The 17787-nt window shown below is 54.0% G+C and overlaps 1 protein-coding gene across 4 annotated transcripts; it reads left to right on the forward strand.

The window, feature by feature from the left end:
• The first annotated feature begins 1684 nt into the window (after window positions 1-1684).
• On the forward strand, window positions 1685-11587 carry PROC (protein C, inactivator of coagulation factors Va and VIIIa). Of its 4 annotated transcripts, none has more exons than XM_039253176.1 (9): window positions 1685-1731; window positions 2954-3040; window positions 4131-4297; window positions 5676-5763; window positions 5805-5968; window positions 6468-6600; window positions 8706-8845; window positions 9693-9810; window positions 10896-11587. In XM_039253176.1, the coding sequence occupies exons 1-9, from the start codon at window positions 1686-1688 to the stop codon at window positions 11471-11473; spliced, it is 1521 nt and encodes a 506-aa protein (XP_039109107.1). In that variant the 5' UTR covers window position 1685; the 3' UTR covers window positions 11474-11587. The 4 variants fall into 4 exon arrangements, with proteins under 4 accessions (XP_039109107.1, XP_039109106.1, XP_039109104.1 ...); XM_039253175.1 differs by having other exon boundaries at window positions 5676-5700; window positions 5816-5982; window positions 6390-6600; XM_039253173.1 differs by having other exon boundaries at window positions 5676-5700; window positions 5816-5953; window positions 6466-6600.
• The last annotated feature ends 6200 nt before the right edge of the window (window positions 11588-17787 follow it).

Genomic DNA, 17787 nt, shown 5'->3' on the forward strand with positions numbered 1-17787 from the left:
CTGCCTGAGTTCTGAGGACCATGTGTCCCCTTCTCCAGGCAGCTGCCACACACCCTTGCAAATGGCTACTGGCTCCCTACTTCCCACAGGCACCATTCCAAACTCTATTACCTTCTTCTCCCCCTCCCGTCCCTCCCCATGCCAATGCCTCCCCTGCTGTTTGTCTCCTTGCCCCCCCTCCCTCCCCTCTCTCTCCTCCTGAGGGCACTTCCTCTATTACTAGGTCTGGCTTGCCCTGTGACCTCCAGCTGAAGCTCCACCTCCTCCAGGCAGCCTTCCCTGGCCATCTCAGCTTGTGCTGATTTCCCCTGGCCCTGCTCCTCTTGCCTTCTCACGTGGCTGTGTGGGCAGCACGAGGGCCTGGAGCCCCACAGCCCAGGCCTGGAGCCGCCCTGGCCTGGGAGGCATCCGGTTGTAGGATTGCCTCCCAGTCAATGTGAGGGAAGTTAAGGAAAGAGGGGATTTTCCTAGGAGGGCAGGGGAGCCTCATGAGCCCAAAGGCAGGATGTGCCCACTCTGGAGGTAGGGGCCTTGCCCTGCTGATCCCTTGGACTCTGAGGGTCTAACGCCTCCTGTCTCAGCCTCTCTCCCTAATCCACATGTGTTTCCTCTGCTTCAGGCCCAAACACGCATGTCCAGGGCAGTGCTCACAGCGGAGCGAGGGCCCTGAGGTCCTACTCCTGGGCTGCGGTGGAGAATCAGACTGACCCCTGGGTCAGGTGACTTTCCTGCATGGTCCCAGAGGTCAGCAGGGCAGGATCACATGACCCTGCGAGGGGTCCAGCTTTGAGGGATATGGTCAAGTGTTCTGGGAGCAGGTTGGGTGTGGGAGAAGTGGGTGCATGTCCCATACGGTGTGTACAGGGAAGCAAGATGCCTGGACTGAAGGGCATGTTCTATCAACTGATGTTGATGGATTGAAGGGCCGGTGCCAAGGCTCTTTCCCAGCATCCTCGCAGCCTTTCTGGAACCTGGTCTGTTTTTCTCACTTGTTTACAAAAGCGGCCCCAACAGGTACCAGGAAGACCTGAGTCTACAATCGGCCTGCCACCTAGCAGCTTGGTGAATTTGGGCAATTAATACGAGATTTCTGAGTGTCCTCACCTGCAAAGGAGAGATTACAAGAGTAACCATGTGCCATTGCAGGGGCAGCTATAGGAGTGACTGGAGCTGAAGGTCTAGCCAAGTGTCCCCCCCCACCTCCCGGCACTCACACAGAAGGGACCGGAGAGGTGCACCTTTTCATATGAGAATCAGGATAGTGTATCACTATGTAATTTATGTAATTGACAGTGTGGTTTTTCTTTCATGCTGGCACATAAAATGGGTGCAACTTATAGTTAATGGCATCCTAGATTTGGTGAAATATGGAATCGTTAACAGTTGTGCTGCTCTGGGGGAAACTGCAATGTATCTGGTAAAAATGTCCCCTTCTGCAACATAAGGACAAGGCCCTCCTTCACTGTGAGGCCAAAGTGAGGCTACATCCATAGGCAGCTTGACAGTGCCCATCCTTCAGCTCCTGCCCTCCCGGTTGGCACCAATTGCTGGACAAAGGTGGGCTGTGGGCAAACCAGGCCATCCTGAGCCAGGAGCCTGTTTGTTTATCTGTGGAGGGGGCAGCCTCCACACTGAGGGCCAAGCAAATATTTGCGGTTATGGATTAACTTGAGGTCCAGACTGTCATGGCGGCAGGACGGAGACCTTGCAATCTCTCCCTGGCCTACCCCAGTAAGTCCCCTTCGAGGCAGGTTGGTGAGGGGGGACGGAGGAGGGATGGGCAGATTAGAAGGCCAAAGTGTCCAGCCAGGGTTCGAGAAGCTGGCCACAGCTCGGGCTAACGGGAAATCAGGGCTCTGTCACCAGGCCGGCCAGGGTGCCGCCGGCTTTCCTGAGGCCTGGGTGCCACAGTTCCAAGGGGCCTTCCCCCCCGGACCCTGAGGCCTCCAGGGATCAGGGACATAATCAGAGGCAGTTTGGAGCCCAGGAGCCCAGGAGCTGTCCTCCCCACCCTGCCACCTCTAAGCCTGGGGAGTGGGAGTCAGTGAAGATGGAAAGCAAGGTCAGACGGAGTAGGGGGGCGGGGTGCAGATGCAGCAGGCCTACCCCCCGGGGCTTGGAGGCAGGGGACTGCTCGCTCCTAGGTTTCTGGGACTTTGTAGGGCAGCGCTAGTTTGGGGCAGGGGTTAGGACCCTGGGCCTGGAGCCACACAGGCCTGGGCTCAGGTCCTAGCTCTGCAGTGTCCTGGCTGTGGGTGTTTAGTAAGCTTCCATGTGACCTTCTATAAAATGGGGTGATAACTACCCCCTCCAGGGGGTGATGAGTTCTAACTGAGATAATGATACCGGACATTTACTAAGCATTTGCTGTGTAGAAACCCTGTGTTAAGAGCGTTATATTTAATTCTCACAATAATCCCAATAAGGCAGAAAATAACAGCTTTTCTAGCCATTTTACAAGCAAGGAAACCAAGGCAAGGAGTTAGGTGACCTGCCTGGTATTGCTGCCCTGGAGCGGGGATTGCTCCAAGTGGTCTGACTTGGTGGCCTGCCTTCTGAACCACACACCGATTGCTAGAAAAACACCCTGAATGTCCGGTAAATCCTGGCCATCAGATCAGCAAAGGCACCACCCCCTAACCTGACCAAAGAACAGGACAAGGAAGGACACGAACATTCTGAGCACAGCTGCCGTGGCCCTTTAGTGCTGAGTCACCTTTGAACTTCCCCAGGACTCCATGCCCTTGCCTCCTTTCCTCTTCATCCCTCAGACTCTGGGCAAATGCTGTGACCTCAGCCCCACACAGGCAAGGACGTTGAGGTGCCAGTGGCTGTCTGTCCAGTGAATAGGGACCCCCCCTCCCCGCAGCCTTGCCCATGAGAGGGCCGGGGCAGCAGGCAGAGGTGGGGGGCAGGTGGGGCTGCCGGAAGCTCAGGAGTCCTCCTCAGACAGGTGCCAGCAACTCCAGAATGTGGCAGCTCGGGAGCCTCTTACTGTTGGTGACCATCTGGGGAACTTCCGGCACACCAGCTTCTCCTGGTAAGGCCACTCTCCTCCCTCCCTGGGACCCTCCGGTCTTCACAGGCTGTTGGGCCAGCAGCTGCCCCCACTCCCTGGTGGGTGGAGACTGGGGGAGGGGGGAGCTGTGTCAGCAGTTAGCCCTGAGGGGGGTCATGTCCTGAGGTCCTGAAGCTCCTTCCTCCAGCCTGGGAGTGGGCCATAGAGTCCCCAGGCCTTTCCCCTCCACCTACCCACTCCTTCAACCACCAGAGCCAGACCTGGCCACCACCCCATAGGGCTGCAGGGCAGCTTTCCCGTCCAAGGCAGTGACTTGTACAGTGACTGCCCTGCCCCACCCCTCCCTTGGCCCCCACACCAGGGTGCCATCTGAGGCCTGAGGGGGAGTGGGCGGCCAGTGGCATTCTGCACACCGGCTGCTGCTGGCATTTGTGCCTCTTCTTGAGCTGCTTATCTGCTGGGGAGCCCCACTCGCACCGGGGGTCCACATGGCTCCTCTGTCCAGACTCAGCTCAGAGGCTTCCTCTCCTGGCCTTTGCACCGGCCCCTCCAGCCTCTCTTCCTCACTTCCCTGACCTGGCCCCTCGGTCCCAGCCGTCCCTTGTCTGACAGACACCTCTCAGAGCTCCCAGGTCTCTGTCCTTCAGCTGTGCCTGCCTGAGGGGAAGGCTGGGAAGTGGCTGGGGAGGTCAAGCTGGGGAAGGAGGGAGTGGCGAGATAGGGTTGTACAGGGGTACTCAGAACAACGCAACCAGCTGAACCTTGCAGTCTTGGTAATGACAGCAGCACCCAACCGACAAGGGGCACTGGGCAATCACTTCTGGGTCAGGCACTGTGCTGTTAGTCACCAGTATCTCATCCTCATGTTTGCATGAATAGGCTGAGGTTTAGAGAGGCAAAGCCACCAGCTCAAAGTCACATGGAGCTCAGGTTGGCTCAGCACATGGGTGGCCAAGTCTCCTGTCCTGTCCTCTAAGGCTGGTCATCTGCTGACTGTGGAAGAGGAGGGCAGAGGAGCAGGGCGGATTTCAGGCCCCCCCCCCACCCGGCTTCATGGGCTGCCCGCAGCGCGGCCCCTCCACTAAAGCAGGCTCCCCTCCTCCCAAACCAGACTCAGTGTTCGCCAGCAGCGAGCGCGCCCACCAGGTGCTACGGATCCGCAAGCGAGCCAACACCTTCCTGGAGGAGCTCCGGGCCGGCAGCCTGGAGCGGGAGTGCCTGGAGGAGATCTGTGACTTGGAGGAGGCCCAGGAGATTTTCCAAAATGTGGAAGACACAGTAAGGCTGGGTGAAGACAATGGGTCCACCGGTGGCCAGCAGGGGGGAGGGGGGTTGGAGGAGGAGGATGGGGGCTGGGGCCCCCACTGCTCAGGCCCTCTCCCCTTCCCCCAGCTTGCTAGAGGGGTGTGAGGAGAATGAAGAGGGACACTGGCCCTGTGGTCTTGGTCAGGACGCATGTCACTGCAAGGAACAGAATTTTGCAATTAGTTCCAAGAATAGGGAGTCTGGTGGAGCCTTAGGCTGGGATTCCCAACAATCCCACTGGAGGAAGTTCAGCCCACCCTCTGCCCACCACTGGCCACTACTGCTTCACCTATTCTCTGTGACCAGAATGCCACCTTGTCTCCTTCCAGCCACGCACCTGCCGAGCGGGGTGTGTGTGACCCAAGACTCCCTGATGTCTGCCCACATACACTCCCTCCGAGCCTCAGCTCAAATTCTCAAGAGGCTAAACCTCATTGCTCAGGGGATCTGAGGAAGACACCATGTCCTCTCTGGCTCCCAGGGCCCTGAGGTGGAAGCATGGATTGGTAAGGGAGGTGGCTCTCTGGTACAAGACTCAGACCCCCCCATTCCCAAGGGCCTGCTGAAGCTACTAGGACAAAGAACTGTCACCCCGGGGCCCCTTCTGAGCTGTCTGTAGGGACTTCCCAGGCTGAGGGGGGCTCTGGTCTGCCCCTTCCACTGCACCCCTTGCCTAGATCCCACTTCCCAAGCGGCCTCCTCAGCAGCCGCCCCAAGGACTCTCTGCAGCCAGCACTGGGGCAGATCACCTCCCTCTCCCGCCTCACCCTGAGGTCTCCCAGGCCCCGCAGAGCACAGACTGGGTCAGGCGTCCAGCAGTGGGTCTCAGGTGTGGTGGCCCCAGGCCATCAGCCACAGGGGGGCTGGGTTAGACTCGCAGACCTTCCAAATCCAATCAGCGTCTAACCCACAAGGTCTCAACTTTGAGAAGCTGGCTTAGGGAAGGACCACACACACGGGAGGTCCAGAAAAGCCTAAAGGAGTGCTGGGGGCCCGGCACGAGGCTGAGCAACCTGGTGGGAGATCTGGGTCCCTTCCGCCGCCACAGAGGCTGTTGTGGTAGCTGACGGTCCGGAGAGCAGGCTTCCAGCCGAGATGGGGGTAGGGTGGGGTGCATGGGATGCGGGTGGAGATGGGTCAGGGGGCTGGGGCAGGGAGGAGAGTGTGGCCCTACTCCGGCTGCAGCTGCCCCAGCGGCTGGCGGCTGGCAGGACAAGCAGGGGTGGACTCCTGTTTGTCCACCAGCCCTTCCCCGCCGCTGCCCGCCCTGGGCCGCAGCCGAGAGGTGCCCCGCAGGCTCCCCCTGCGCACACGGGCTGACGGCCGCTCATGCCGCCCCTTCTCTCCACAGCTGGCCTTCTGGGCCAAGTACACCGGTGAGTGCGATCTAGATCCCAGGCCGCTGTGCCCGCGCCCCCTCGGGTCCTTTGGGCCGCGGTAGGGACGGGGACGGGCTGGCGGCACCAGTGACACCTCTTCGGCGTGTCGCAGACGAGGACCAGTGCGCGGCCCCCCCGCCCGAGCACCTGTGCGACAGCCCGTGCTGCGGGCACGGCAATTGCATCGACGGCATCAGGGCCTTCCGCTGCGACTGCGACCCGGGATGGGAGGGCCGTTTCTGCCAGCACGGTGAGAGGGCCGGCCGCGAAGGTGGTGGTGTGGGGGCGGGGAGGGGGCCCTGCGGGACGGGGTGGGGGACGGTTGCGGAGGGAACGGTGCGGACGGGGAGGGGGCCCGCGGGGCGGGGGGGGGCGCGGAGGGGGTGTGTGGGGGCGGGGAGGGGGCCCTGAGGGGAGGGGTGGGGGGCGGGTGCAGAAGGAAGGGTGGGGATGGGGAGGGGGCTCGCGGGGCGGTGAGGGAGCCGGGCGCCGAGTGGGGATGTGGGGGCGGGAAGGGGGCCCCCGAGGGGCTGGGGGTGCCGCGGAGGGGGTATGTGGGGGAGGGGAGAGGCCCTGTGGGGCGGGGTGGGGGGTGGGTGCGGAGGGAGGGGTGGGGACGCGGAGGGGACCAGCGGGGCGGGAAGAGGGTTCCGGGCGCGGAGGGGTTGGGGCATATGGGCAGGGAGGGGGCCTGGCGTGGGAGGGGGTCTGGGCGCGCCGCGCCAACGTGCCCTCCCGGCGCCCCCTCCCCTGCCCGCCCAGAGGTGAGTTTCTCCAACTGCTCGCTGGACAACGGCGGCTGCGCGCATTACTGCGTGGAGAAGGAGGGTGGGCGCCGCTGCCGCTGCGCTCCGGGCTACAGGCTGGAGGACGACCACCTGCAGTGCGAGCCCACGGGTGAGCGCCCCAACCCAGGGAGGAGACGCGCCGCCGCTGCGCCGGGTGCTCGGTCGTGCGGTCGGCCCAGGAGTGGGGGGTGGGGTGTCCTCGGGTCATTTTCCCGCCTGCTCTTTCCCCTACCTTCCTGCCTCGCTCCAGGTGCCCCTGCTCCCCTTGGGGGCAACTGTCCGATGGAGCATGAGCCCATAGGTCGCTCATCTCCCGAACTGTGAGCGGATGTAGGGGCCCGGCCCCTGGCACCCTCCTCCACCGCCTCCGCTGGCTTTATTCTCTGAAGGCACGTTGTCCAGCCTGGCATCCCGGTTCCCCTGTTACCCCCGGCTTCTCTGAGGAGGGATAGGAAACATGAGTGCGCCTTCTTTTCTATTTTCCTTCTTACACATTTTACCACTTCGCATATGTACGAGGAAGTGAGGTTTTACAAGTCTTGTGATTGAATTACAGCAGGTGGCCGCTCAGCGTGCCATTCGCTCAGCGTGTCATTCGTCCTACAGTGCCCTGGGTGGACCCACATCTTCCGCCTCAGGGCACATTTCCTTAATTATGTCTTCCCTCCATCATCTCCCGCTGCTTTCTCTGTTCTCTCTTTCTGGGCCTCCTGTTATTCGGATCTTTTTCCTCTGGGTTGCTCTTTTAGCTCTATTATCGCTTCTATTTTCCATCTCTTTGACTTTGTGTTCTTCTTTCAGGGAACTTTCCACAACTGTATATTCCAATCTTTTTACTTAGAAGAAATGTCTAACTTCTTATTTTGAAAAAAGAGATTCACAGGAACTTACAGTGAAATACCTGGTGGACCTGGTGGCCTGTGGGCTTTCCTGTGAGGCCATTGGACAGCCCAGGCCACTGGCAGAATCTCTACTCTCCAGCCCCTCTGGTGTTTAGGCCATTTCCTGAGGGAAATCCTCCAGGTTCATGTTTGGGTGGGTCTAGCCCCCTAGAGTAGGGCAGGGAAGAGCCTCCACATCCCCCCCCGGAGTAGAGCAAGGAAAGTGTGGCCCCCCACCTGGAGTAGGGCAGGGAAGAGTTGAGGCCTCCCTGGAGTACAGCTGGGAAGAGTCCGGTTCCCCCACCTCCAGAGTAGAGAGGGAAAGAGCCTGGCCCCTCTGGAGTAGAGCAGGGAAGAGTTGCCCCCCCCCCCCCAGTAGAACAAGGAAGAGCTAGGCCCCCTGCAGTAGAGTGGGCAGGAGGACCTGGCATCTGCCTGGCTGCAGATGTCTGTGTGACTTCCTCTGGTCCGTCTGCACAGCACTCTTTCCTGTGGCTGTCCACAGTCTCTGCTTCACCCTGTGCAGAGAGTGGTCTTCTGCAGTCATGCCACTGGGGGGTTGGGACAGGTCTAGGGCTTCAGCAGTTTCCTTTCCAAACTCAACATTCCTGTCTGCAGTCCTACATATACTGTGTCGTTCAGAAGCACTGAGGCTTCAGGGTGGTGGGGGTGGGGTGTTCTGTAAAAAAACAGTCAGCTCCTAGAATCTCCCATTACTGGCTGAGATTTTTGCTTTCTCAGATAGCCAAGTCCACTACCATGTCCAGCTTCTGGAATTTTGTTGCTGCTGTCTGTCTCCATTCTCTGCCACTATGCAGTCCCCCTGCTGATGGTGGTCCACTGCTCCTAGAGTCTAAATCTCTCAGCCTGGCAGGTGTGGTCCATCGTGAACAGACCCTGGCAGCCCTCCCAGCCTTCAGTTCTCCATCATGTGCTCTCCCCCGCTGCCAGAGGACCTCATGACTGTGCTCAGAGCTTCTCTAGGGGCTCTCCAGGACCGCCCACCACCTCCTCCCCATAATTAGGAGCTTGGTGGCATCTCAGCATGAGACTTGACATGTATCTCAGGGATTACTCCTGATGACCCTGGTATACTGAATTCTGAGAAGTATAACAACCTGATAGGTGGCGATGCTGCTTGGTCCGACTCTTGCCAGAGTCAAACGGAGGGGATTTGCAGGTTACTGTAATTGGGTACCCAAGCATCACATGTCCCTTTTACCCTACAGTGGGGCAAAGTAGCCTGCAGGCAAGATGTGGACAAAGGAGGTGGGGGAAGCAGTCTCAGGGAGCAGTGCCGGGCAGGAGCTCACCAGCTTCCCCCTACCTCCAGTGAAGTTCCCCTGTGGGAGGCCAGGGAGGCGAATGGTGAAGAAGTACAAGACGGTGAAACGCAGCACAAATGAAACTAACCAGATAGACCCAAGGCTCGTCAATGGGAAGCTGTCGGTATGGGGAGAGAGCCCCTGGCAGGTGAGAAGAGCAGCGGGTGGGTGAGGAATCAGAGCTCCTACTGGGGGTTCCTGCTCAGAATGCACAGATGGGGAGAGGGAGTGCTGGGGTGGGGGCCAAGCAATTTCAGCAAAAGCTGGAGGTACCTAATGGGGGACAGCAGTCAGGGCCAGTGGGTCAGCCCAGGGGCATGTGGCTGATGTACAGGAAGGTAACTCGTCGTTTTAATAAAGAGCTGGAAAGATAATGCATGGCCGTTGGCATTTGAGGCAGAGGCCCGGCTACGGGAGAGGTATTTTGCTTTGAGAAAGCGGGGAAGGACAGCTGACCCTGAATACGTCTCCAGCCTCACCCGTGGGTCTGAACACTTATTTGGCCCCAGGCACCAGACAGTACAGAAATCAATGAGCAGGGGATCGGCAGGCCTTAGGGAGCTCTAAGATCCTGGGAGGGTCAGGCCCCTAAACACAGTGGCTCAATGGGAACAAAGGCGGGATGGCCAGCATGACAGGGGCTGGTGGAACCCTAAGGGATACCCCTTCAGGCCTCAAAGGCTTCTCAGGGGACTTGAGTCCCAGCCTGAGCCCCAAGGGTGAGCAGAACCCGCTAGGTGCTGCTGAGGATAAGTACAGCAATGGCAAAGGCAAAGGCAGGGAAATGCCCTTGGCCTTTACAGGCCCACTCTGAAACAGGCAGAGGTAGGAAATGCCAGCAGAGGGCTGTGGGTCCAGGGGTCACCAGGTGATCAGGAAAGACCCACTTATGCGGCTAGCACCTCAGGCTGGGGACCACACTGGGGCTGAGCCCTGCGCCCTGACGTGGAGCTGTCAGGGGCAGTGTGGTGACACCACCGCCCACCCCATTCCAGGTGATCCTGCTGGACTCCAAGAAGAAGCTGGCATGTGGGGCAGTGCTCATCTACACCTCCTGGGTGCTGACAGCGGCACACTGCATGGAGGACTCGAAGAAGCTCATTGTCAGGCTCGGTATGGACGGCAGTCAGGCAGGAGGCCCCCGGAGGCTCGGGGGGTGGGGGGGTGGGGGTTGCGGCACCAGACAGCCTGGCCAGGTGTGGGCGTCCTGGTCTTTGGGATGCCTGGATAAGAGGCTCCTTGAGCTCCACGGAAGGTGTCTGGGGAGAGGAGGCCCAGTGCTCCCCGAACAGAGCCACCCCCGCGGTGGGATTTGAGACACAGTGACACCTGGTATTGGGCAGGTGGGGATTCTCTTCAGATCTGGTGTCCAGGTGCTTACACACATGTGTCTGCAAAGTGAGGGGTGTCTCTCTCTCTCTCTCACACACATGCGTCTTCACTCCCACTCACATGGAGCAGGCTGTGTGGACATCTAGCACTGTCAGGTGCAGACACCCACAAGGTATCTACATGGCCGGGCCCTAGGGTCATGCTTCATGCAGACCAATAAGGATGGAGCTGAGCAATGGAGACACTGGCATCAGCCACACCAAGGCAGCTGCGTGGTCCCCGCCCCCCTTCCCCCCACTCTGTACCAGTTTCTGCAGGGGGCTCTCCACTGTTTATGCAAAACGGAAGGAAAAGTTGTATTGAGAATGACCAGATTCACATTGCCTACAATTGTCTGCAACACAATCAATTGCCAGTGGCCTCCAGTGGTGCTGGGCTCAGAATCTCCAGCTCCCCACACTGCGCCTACCGCGCCCATCGGCCTTGCTCTGGTGTGTGATCCAGATCTTTCTTCCCCAGCGGAACCCGTGTCCTGCTGGTTCTCTCTCTGGATCTCCCTGCTCTTGCCCTCTGTCCCCTCCCCGCCCCCCCAGCTTGTCGCTGCCTCGTTCTCAGGCCGGCAGTGCCGCAGGAGCGGCGTGTCTCTGCACGCAGTAGCCCCCGGGGCCCTCTGTGGCTCCGCTGTGTCCCCGGCTTCCCTGGTCACTCACTGCTCCATCTGTGAGCGAGCCCTGAAGTCCAACCAGCATTCCGCCCCTTTAAGAATGACACCGCAGCCGTTACCCCTGGCTATGGCACCCCGACAGTGCAGTGCAGAGCGCCTCAGCTCCAGCTGTGACCTTTGTGCTGCCCCGCCTGTTCCACAGGGGAGTATGACCTGCGGCGCCGCGAGAAGTGGGAGGTGGAGCTGGAGATCAAGGAGGTCTTCATCCATCCCAACTACAGCAAAGGCACGTCGGACAACGACATCGCGCTGCTGCGCCTGTCGCAGCCCGCCATGCTCTCCCAGACCATCGTGCCCATCTGCCTCCCGGACAGCGGCCTCGCGGAGCGCGAGCTCACCCGGGTGGGCCAGGAGACGGTGGTGACCGGCTGGGGCTACCGCAGCGAGATCAAGAGAAACCGCACCTTCGTCCTCAACTTCATCAAGATCCCCGTGGTCCCTCAAAACGAGTGCATCAAGGCCATGCACAACATGATCTCTGAGAACATGCTGTGCGCGGGCACCCTTGGGGACTCGCAGGACGCCTGCGAGGGCGACAGTGGGGGGCCTATGGTTGTGTCCTTCCGCGGCACCTGGTTCCTGGTGGGCCTGGTGAGCTGGGGCGAGGGCTGCGGGCGCCTCCACAACTACGGCGTTTACACCAAAGTCAGCCGCTACCTTGACTGGATCCACGGCCACATTAGAGCTGAGGAGGCCTCCCTGGAGGCCCGGGTGCCTTAGCGTCCCTCAGGCTTGCGTCTGGAGCCCAGAGGCTGCTTGAGAAATGGGGGCTGCATTGCCGAAGGGGAACATTTGAGACATTAAAGGGGACATGTAACAAGCACATCAGCCACAGTTCTGTCTCTCTTTGCATCCCTTTTCTGGGTCGTTCTGGAGGGAAGTAACATTTGTGGACGTCTACTGCATGTCCCACACTTTATGAACACAGTCGTATTCTGCTCTCCGGGGTGGGGAAGAGCAGATCCAAATGTGGTGGGGTCCGAGGCTGATAACATTTGGCGGGGGCACGGGGGCCCCCTTTTTCTCTTTATGAAAAAGAATGAAAACTGTGACCACAGAACTGTGAGAGCCCCTCCCAGGACTTTGGAAGGAGATGGCACAAAACAGAGGTCTAGAAGCCAGAGCTTTACGGTAAACCCAACAATGAACGTAGAGGTTTTAAACTCGTATTGCATAGGGGAAAATGGAAGATTAGGAGGGGTTACATGGTGGAATCAGGATTCAGATTTGGGTCTGCCTCCCAAACCCCCTGTGCTACTGTCTATTCTCCACAGTTCCTGGAGGGCAGCTGTGCTGAGCCCTTGCTGGGCCTGGAGGCCATTATCCGCCCAATGGGGGAAGTAGCCAGAGACTCAGAAGGTGCTGGTTTAGCTCAGAATGAGCTCACAGTGTAGTTGGGGAAGCTGTTTAAGAACAATTTGACACAGGGGCGCCTGGGTGGCTCAGTTGGTTGAGTGTCTGATTTTTTATTTCAGCTCAAGTAATGATCCCAGCGTCATGGTATCAAGCCCCGTATCAGGCTCTGTGCTAAGTGTGGAGCTCACTTAATATCCCCCCCACCTCCTTTCTCCGTCTCTCAAAAAAAAAAAATTCACACACAATCATAAATAGCAGTAAGTAAGAAGATCTTTCGTGACTCAGCCTTACAGACATAACTGGATGAGACAGAGAAATAAGTGTGGATGTACTTGATGAAAAGGGATAGAGGTGACACGAAACTGAAACAATTAGCTTAAAATCATACAATTAATCTAGCTCTCTGTGCTGCTGTGGCCAAGCTGTTTTCTTCTCTGGGCATTGGTAAAATAAAGGGATTGAGTGATAGCATTAAACAGTTCTCAATTCTAGCTGTATGTTTAAGCCTCCTGGGGAATTTTAACAAACATCTAGGTCTGGTTACCCCCTCAGAGATTCTGGTTTAACTGACTTAGAGCGGGGAACCCACACATTGATATTTTTAAAACTCCACAGGTTATTTAAAAGTGTAACTAGGGTTGAAAGCCACTGAATCAGATGACCTTTAAAGGCCATTTTTGCTTGGATAGGCACAATGAGAATGAAGACTAGCCACCTCCAAAAGGACAGCACAAGTGAGTTGATAGTGAAGGAGACCCTGACTTGTGATTATACCCAGCTTGTCAGAACCACAGCTGCTAATTACAGGCCGGAGAGACCCCAGGACCCATGGAGTAATCTCTGTCGCTAGCACAAGAGTAGAGGCGCGTCTGAGCAGGGGCCTGCAGGACCCATCTTCTGACTGATGCTTGGCAAAGGGGTAGATGGGATGGCTGGGGAGTGGGAGGAAGCCAGGCCCAGGGCCAGAGCCACCTGGTGATTAGACCGCTAAGCCAGCATCCATGACACTTATAGTGTATGTAATGGATTGGGAGTGACAGCTGCTGGCCGTCTTGCCCCAGGCAAGTTTTTGGTAGAGCTGGTTAACTAGCAAGGGTGAGAGAGTTCTGGAATGACAGCACAAGGAGATCTACTGACCTGCTTCCTAGTGAAGCTAGTGAGACTTATGAAAACACATATCCAAAATCTCCAGGATGGTCCTAAGGGCAAACAAAACAAGAACAAAGATACATCTTTTAAATCAACGCAAGAAAACTTGATCTGTCCAACAGAAAGCAAAGAAGGAGAATGAAAATAAATAAGCAGCACACATAAATCCATTGCATTCCTCTATAACAACAGTGAGTATGTGATATCAAAAGTAAAAACACAGGGGCACCCAGAAGGCTCAGTCAGTTGAGCGTCCGACTTTGGCTTAGGTCATGATCTCACTGTTCGTGGGTTCAAGCCCCGCATTGGGCTCTGTGCTGACAGAGCCTGTTGCCTGCTTCGGATTCTGTGTCTCCCTCTCTCTCTCTCTGCCTCTCCCCCACTCATGCTCTGTTTCTGTCTCAATAATAAATAAACGTTAAAAAACTTTTTTTAAAAAGTAAAAACACAATACCACTTTCAAGCACCCTAAAGAAAAGGAAGTGCTTAGGTATAAGTTAAACACACAACTACAGTGGTCTGATTTTTGTACAAAGCTGCAAAAGCAATTCAATGGAGGAAGACGAGCCTCTTCAACACATGAAGCTGGCACAGTGGGGTGTCAGAGACCAAAAAATGAAACCCAATCTCAAGTTCACACTTCATACAAAAACTAACTCAAAATGGACATAAACTATAAATGAGACAAGAAGAAACCATAGTAAGTGGAAACTATGGAATAAGATGAAAATAATGATAACTGTAATTAGGTTAAACTTATCAAGTAAAAGAGAGAACTCTCAGAATTGAAAAAAGGAATTTGACCATAGATTATTTACACACAACTTAAAAACACTGGAACACTGGAAATATATAATAATAGAAATTCCATATAATTTTCAAAAAAGGAAAGCAAAAATAGTGACTTTATAATAAAATGGAAACCAAGGGGAAAATATCATAAACAGCAATGATGGACATTAAATACTGATGGAAGAATCAATCATGTAAGTATCATCATATGTGCCTCTAACAATATAACCTCAAAATATATATGCTAACAGTTGATAGAACTGCAGGGAGAAATAAACAAGTGTATTGGAGATTTTTAAAACTCTCTCAGAACCAGTACATTAAACAGATAAAAATAAGTGGCTATATAGAATCTCTGGGCAATAAAGTTAATAAGCCTGAGTGAGTCTATTTTAGCATACAAGGAGCACTTATAAAAATATACTGGGCCAGGAGGAAACCTGACCAAATTCCAAGGGCTCAGTATGATCCAGAACATACCCTCTAGCCAAAAGGCAATGCAAATATACATTAACAAAAAATATTTTAAAATCTTGTACATTTTCAAACATATTAGTAAAAAGTAATCATTTAAAAAATGAAGAAATAGTAAGATTGGATACCAAATTGTGGGACACAGCTAAAGCAATGCATAGAGGGAAATTATATATTTAAATATACTTATCAAGAAACAAAAATTAACAGAGAGAGAGGGAGAGAGACAGATTTTAACAAATTGACTTGTGTGATTATGGAGGCCTGGCTGGTCCAAAATCTGATGGGACAGACTGGCAGGCTGGAGGCTCAGGAAAGAACTGCAGATCCAGACCAGAGACCATGTGCTGGCAGAATTCCTTCTTGCACGGGGGAGGTCAGCCTTTGTCCTATTCAGGCCTTTAACTGACTGAATGAGGCTCACCCACATTATGGAGGGTAATCTGCTTTACTCAATCTACCAATTAAATGTTATTTTCATCTAAGAGTGCCTTTCAAAGGAAATATTCAGAATGATGGTTGAGTAAATATCTGAGCGCTATGGTCCAGCCAGGTTGACACATACAATTAACCATCAACAAAACGTTGAATTGGGCCCCTGCTCCTGAAATTCAAATGTTGAAATCTTAATTCCCCAGAACCTCCGAGGGTAACCTTATTTGAAAGTAGGGTCATTGCAGAAGTAGTTAGTTAAGGTGAGGCAATACAGGAGTAGGGTGGACCCCTAATATGAGTGATTTTCCTATAAAAGGGGGAAATTTGAATATTGACACCAAGAGGGAAAACAAGATGATCACACAGGGAGAATGCCAGGTGAACACAAAGTCAGACATCAGGGTGATATGCATACCAGCCTAGGAACCCCAATGATTGCCAGCAAGCCCCAAGAAGCTAGGGGAGAAGCACAGAACAGATTCTCCTCACAGCCAACAGAAGGAACCAACCCCACGGACACTTTGATCTTGGACTTCTAGCGTCTGGAACTGTGAGACCATACATTTCTGTGCTTAGGCAAGTCCGATCTGTGGTACTTTGTCACAGTAGCCTTAGCAAACTAATAAATACAGCAACTGACACAAGAATTCTACTTGTGTAGACAGAGCTGAAAGAAGGAACACAAACCCAAAGGAACAAGAGGGAAGGAAATATAAACATAAAGGGGCAGAAATCAGTGTAATAATCAGTGTAATGGTGAAAAGGAGATGGGAAACAAAAGTGAAACTGTGGCACTGAAAAGAATGCCTCCAGCAAGGGTCAAAGTGGAAAGTGCACATCAAAAAGATAAGAATGAAGAGAGAGGACCAGGGATTCCATTTCAAGACGGCAGGAGGAAGATATTGAACTTATTCCTTTCCATGTATGCCCTGAATCTACAGCTACCTGCAGAACAATTTCCTCTGGGGGAAAAATAAACAAACACAAAAAGCAAACCAAAAACTAGCTAAATGACTCCTATGCATCAGCCAAATAGGAAAAAAAAAATCCACATCAAAGGGGGTAGGAGAAGCTGAGACACAGTTTTGCCATTAACCCCACCCGTGGTGCAGCAACCCACAATTGGGAGGGAACTCAAAACCCCGAGCTTCTCCGTGAGGAATAAAGAGTCTGAACTCCACACTAGGCATCATTTAAGACCTGAACTTGAGAGATAAGCCCCCAAAACATCTAGCATTGAAAACCAATGGTCTTGGGTACATAAGACTCACAAGGCTATTGCAAACTGAGGAACAGTTCTTAAAGGGTTCTCATGCACAGATTCATCCACCCCAGAGCCCAGCACAAAGGCAGTTGACTGAAAAGTGCCCAGACTTCCTGTGAAAGAGGCTCATTTGCTTATCCTAAAGCATTGGCCTGACGGGCAGATGTCAAATTTAACACATGCCTAGGGGCTTGCTGAAATACTTCCCAAAGACAGAGGCCAATGGGCACCGTCTTTGCACTCTCCCTCTGCCTTGCTCCAGCTCACCACTATCTCCCTGAAAGGAGCTTGTGCCCTCATCTGGCACCCTGATTTTTGCAGTTGCTGCCCAGAAGACACCTCTAGATCACCTGGCCCTGATGGCCAGTGGGGCTTATGTTCATGGGTCCTACAGAGAGTTCTTGGCTAGTGAGCTCCCCCAGGGCACTGCACAGAAACATTAGCCTGAAACACATACCCAGTCTTTCTGTGAAAGAGGCCCATTTACAGAGGTCGAAGCTTCAGCCTAAAGGGCATGTTTCTGGTTTGGCACATATCTAGGAAACTACTGAAGTGCTCTCTAGGGATGGAGGCTGATGGATACCATCTTTTTGCTTTCCCTCTGTCTCATTCTGAGTTGTTGGTGTCTGTGAAAGTCCTAATTGCTTACTTCTATGGCTGTAGCCTGACGAGCAGACTTCTAATTAAACATCTATCTAGGGACTGAATGCAATCATTTGCAGAAACAAAGGAAGACAGCGTGTCCCATCTTTATCCTCTCTTTCTGTCCAGTCCTGGTTTGTACATGTCTTTGAGAAAGGAACTTGTGTACAAGTCTGGTGTCCTGGCTTTTGTGTTTGCTACCCAGAAGATATATCCCTTGACAGCCTGACTCTGGTGGGCAGTGGGGCTTGTGTTCATGGGTTCAATAGGTTAGTAGTTTCAAAAAAAGAAAAAGCTTTTAACCAACTATCACCCCAGGGATCAGCACAAAGTAAGCAGATAGAAATGTCCATCTCCTAGTCTTCCCCTGGAAAAGGTATATTTGCATACATTAAAAGCTGCTACCTGAGGGTCTGGCTTTCAACAACCTGAATCTATGTGCTGACTGAAATCTTTCTCTTTGGGACATTGACAGTCTTGGCATACCCTCAACTACTGAGAGCCACTAAAAATAAAGTAGACTGCTTAGATAATCACAGAGTTTGAGAGACAACTAAGATCTAGGGCAGGACCAAATGATAAGGTTCATCTCCCACACAAAGCCACTCCTTCAAGGCTGGAAGAGGCAGCTGTTACATTTAATGCATAAAAACCAACAAAGAGTGAAGTAAAATGAAGAAACAGGAGGGGAGGGGCGCCTGGGTGGTTCTGTCAGTTAGGCGTCCAACTTCAACTCAGGTTACAGTCTCACGGTTTATGAGTTTGAGCCTGCATCAACCTCTCTGCTGTCCCTCATCTCTCTCTGCCCTCCCTGGCTCATTCTCTTTCTCTCTCTCTCAAAACAAATAAATAAATAAACTCAAAAAAAGAAAAGAAAAAAAGAAACAGGAATTATGTTCTAAATGAAAGAAGAAGATAAAAC

The sequence above is a fragment of the Hyaena hyaena genome, unplaced genomic scaffold, assembly GCF_003009895.1.
Source record: "Hyaena hyaena isolate Hyena2069 unplaced genomic scaffold, ASM300989v1 scaffold_441, whole genome shotgun sequence".
NCBI classification, from domain to species: Eukaryota; Metazoa; Chordata; class Mammalia; order Carnivora; family Hyaenidae; genus Hyaena; species Hyaena hyaena.

Bases quoted from the DNA above. Each gene is read 5' to 3' on its own strand.
- PROC (XM_039253175.1), top strand. From the start codon at position 1,686: ATGGCGGCAGGACGGAGACCTTGCAATCTCTCCCTGGCCTACCCCA. The intron at 5,701-5,815 runs GTGAGTGCGATC...GGCGTGTCGCAG, and splicing joins CTTCTGGGCCAAGTACACCG to ACGAGGACCAGTGCGCGGCC. The intron at 9,811-10,895 runs GTATGGACGGCA...CCTGTTCCACAG, and splicing joins GAAGCTCATTGTCAGGCTCG to GGGAGTATGACCTGCGGCGC.